The sequence below is a fragment of the Tupaia chinensis genome, unplaced genomic scaffold (assembly GCF_000334495.1).
Source record: "Tupaia chinensis unplaced genomic scaffold, TupChi_1.0 Scaffold138584_1, whole genome shotgun sequence".
In the NCBI taxonomy this organism is placed as follows: Eukaryota; Metazoa; Chordata; class Mammalia; order Scandentia; family Tupaiidae; genus Tupaia; species Tupaia belangeri.
In genome coordinates, this window is record NW_006198478.1 from 891,156 (window position 1) to 893,579 (window position 2,424).

Genomic DNA, 2,424 nt, shown 5'->3' on the forward strand with positions numbered 1-2,424 from the left:
GAAAGAGAGAATGAATTATGATCCTGGAGCACCTCATAAAAAGTCTCTTGGCTAGAGAGGGAATGACCTTTCTTGTAGCCAACACAGGGTAAACTGGCTCTTCAGAGCCCTCAGGGTACATTTCTGCATATGAACTCTGACCTAGTTCTCCTCTAGTCCCTCAATGGTCTGCTTGCCCAATTGGTATATAGAAAGTGCAATGTATTTAGAGTAAGCAGATCTAGGTTCAAGTCCCCGTTCTTCTACTAACCAGTTAGACAAGCTCTTGTAATGAATTCAGCTTTCTGAAATCTCAGTTCCTCGTGCACAAAGAAAGCACGTAAGCCCTGTCAAGTCTCTCCCCTAAGGGATTAGAGGATTCATGTGGATATCTCATGAAAAGCGTGAAGGGTTATATACATATGAAGTAATATTTCTTTGTCTTCTTTTCTTCCAGCCATCTCTCCCCAGACAGGTCACCTCATCATCTTGTCAGAGCTGGGAAAGACTCGTGGTTTAGGAACAGGAACAGCTCTGCCCGTCAATCTCACGCACTCCTTTTCCACATATTTCCTCCCTTGTCATGCTGTCGTAAGAAGAGGAGGCAGGAGAAAGACACGCAGAGGCACAGACCAGGAACCACACGCCTGAGCTTGATGAGCCCCTGCCTTGAGGATCTTGAGGGTAAGCTTTCGGGAAAACAGCAATAAAAAGTAAAAGACCACCTTTTCTAGAGCTCACATCACCATAGCATCAGCTTTAGTTTCCCTTCAGCCTCTAGGGATTAGCCTGAACCAGAAAATGCCGCAGGGGGTGAGAGGCAGAGAATGCTCTGGGCGTGGAGGGAGCGGTGCCGAGGCCTGGAGAGGGAATGAAGGCTCTGTCTGAGAGTGGGGAAGTCGGGGAACTAAAGAGGTTCCAAGTGCACAGGCACCAGGCGGAATTTCCTAGTGTCCCCTTTCTGGGGAGGGTCACAGGCCACCGTGTAAGATGCCTTCATGTGCTTCTCTTTGTACCTGCAGTTTGGGTACTTCCCCGAGGTATGCTCACACAGGGTCAGGGACACAGGCCCGCGACTCTTGTGGCAGTTTTTACGTTTGTTCTTGCAGGTCTTGACGGGGTTCTGGCAGGTGGCGGCCACATTGGAGAAGGATTTGTGCAGGAAGGTGTTGAGATTTTTACACCGTTTTGTTTCCTTGTTGATCTTGTCCATTGCTGAGTTGCACGCTTCAGGGCTGGGCTGCACGTGCTGGATTTTAAACCACTGAGACGATGTCACGTGCTTGGGCTTGGCACTCACTGGGATCTCGGCTACCCAGAGCCCCAGCAGCAGGAGCAGCAGCAAGTGGCAGAATCCCAGTCTGACAGGTGCCATCTCTCTCAGGGGGAGCAGTCAGGTAGAGAGCTGGGGTTTCTGTGGACAGTAGACAGGGGGTGTTCAGCCTTCCTACGCCTGCTCATTCCAGCTAACCTCCCGTCTCCCTCCCCTATTGTCTCCTTCCTCTCCTGCCCCATCCACCGGGACCTCATCCCTTAACCCTGTGGCCCCCACTCACCTGTATCCCTATGCTCTTAATTCTGCCCCTGTTGCTCTTAGCTTTGTTCTGTCTTCTCTTCCTCACATCCCATCCCCATCAGGGTCCCCTTGTCCCTGTGTCCGTGTCTCATCCAATCCATGTCTCCATCCTCATCTCATCTGTGTCTCCATGCTTTTCCATTTTGTGCTTCCATATTCTCATTACCACCCTCCTCTCCATCTCTCTCCCTGTCCCCTATATGTATTTTCATCCCCCCTAAATTGATGCCCTCCTTTGTATATCTTATCGCTCACTGAAGTGTCCCTTTTTTATTTTAAAAGAAAGATTTTTTTTGAGGTTTTTTTTTTTTTTTTTTTTTGCTATAGGACGCATGCGCTCGCCAGAAAGACAGAGAGAGACAGAGAGACAGAAATCACCTCCCAGGGGGGATGGCCATGCCACAATCCCTTCTCCTCCATTCTCCTCTCAGGATCTGGGCACGCACATGCGCCCTGCATGAGTTTAAGCCACTGGGTCCGGGACTCAAACCACAGTCGGCTACATGGGAGTCCAACGACATAGCTATTATGCTAACTGCTGATCCCAAAAGAAAGATTTTTTTTTTTTTTTGGAGAGGTTTTTGCTATAGAGCGCGTGTGCTCGCCAGACAGACAGAAAGAGACATAGAGACAGAAAGCGAGAAATCACCCCCAGGGGGATGACCACGCCACAATCCCTTCTCCTCCATTCTCCTCTCGGGATCTTGGGCACATACGCACACACGCCTGGCATGAGTTCTAAGCCACCAGGTCCAGGACACGAACCGAGGTCGACTAAGTGGGAGTCCAGCAACATAGCCATTACGCTAACTACTGGTTCCCAAAAGAAATATTTTTTAAAAGAACTGTTTTATTTAACTTTATTTATT

The 2,424-nt window shown here is 49.3% G+C and overlaps 1 protein-coding gene across 1 annotated transcript; it reads right to left on the reverse strand.

Annotated features, from left to right (window-relative positions):
• Nucleotides 1–886: 886 nt before the first annotated feature.
• On the reverse strand, nt 887–1,354 carry LOC102484566 (ribonuclease 7). The gene has a single exon (XM_006161446.1). It carries the CDS (start codon nt 1,352–1,354, stop codon nt 887–889), a length of 468 nt encoding a protein of 155 aa, XP_006161508.1.
• Nucleotides 1,355–2,424: the final 1,070 nt, after the last annotated feature.

What these genes read in the sequence shown, in the direction of transcription:
- LOC102484566 (XM_006161446.1), bottom strand. Translation starts at nt 1,354, where the DNA reads ATGGCACCTGTCAGACTGGGATTCTGCCACTTGCTGCTGCTCCTGCTG.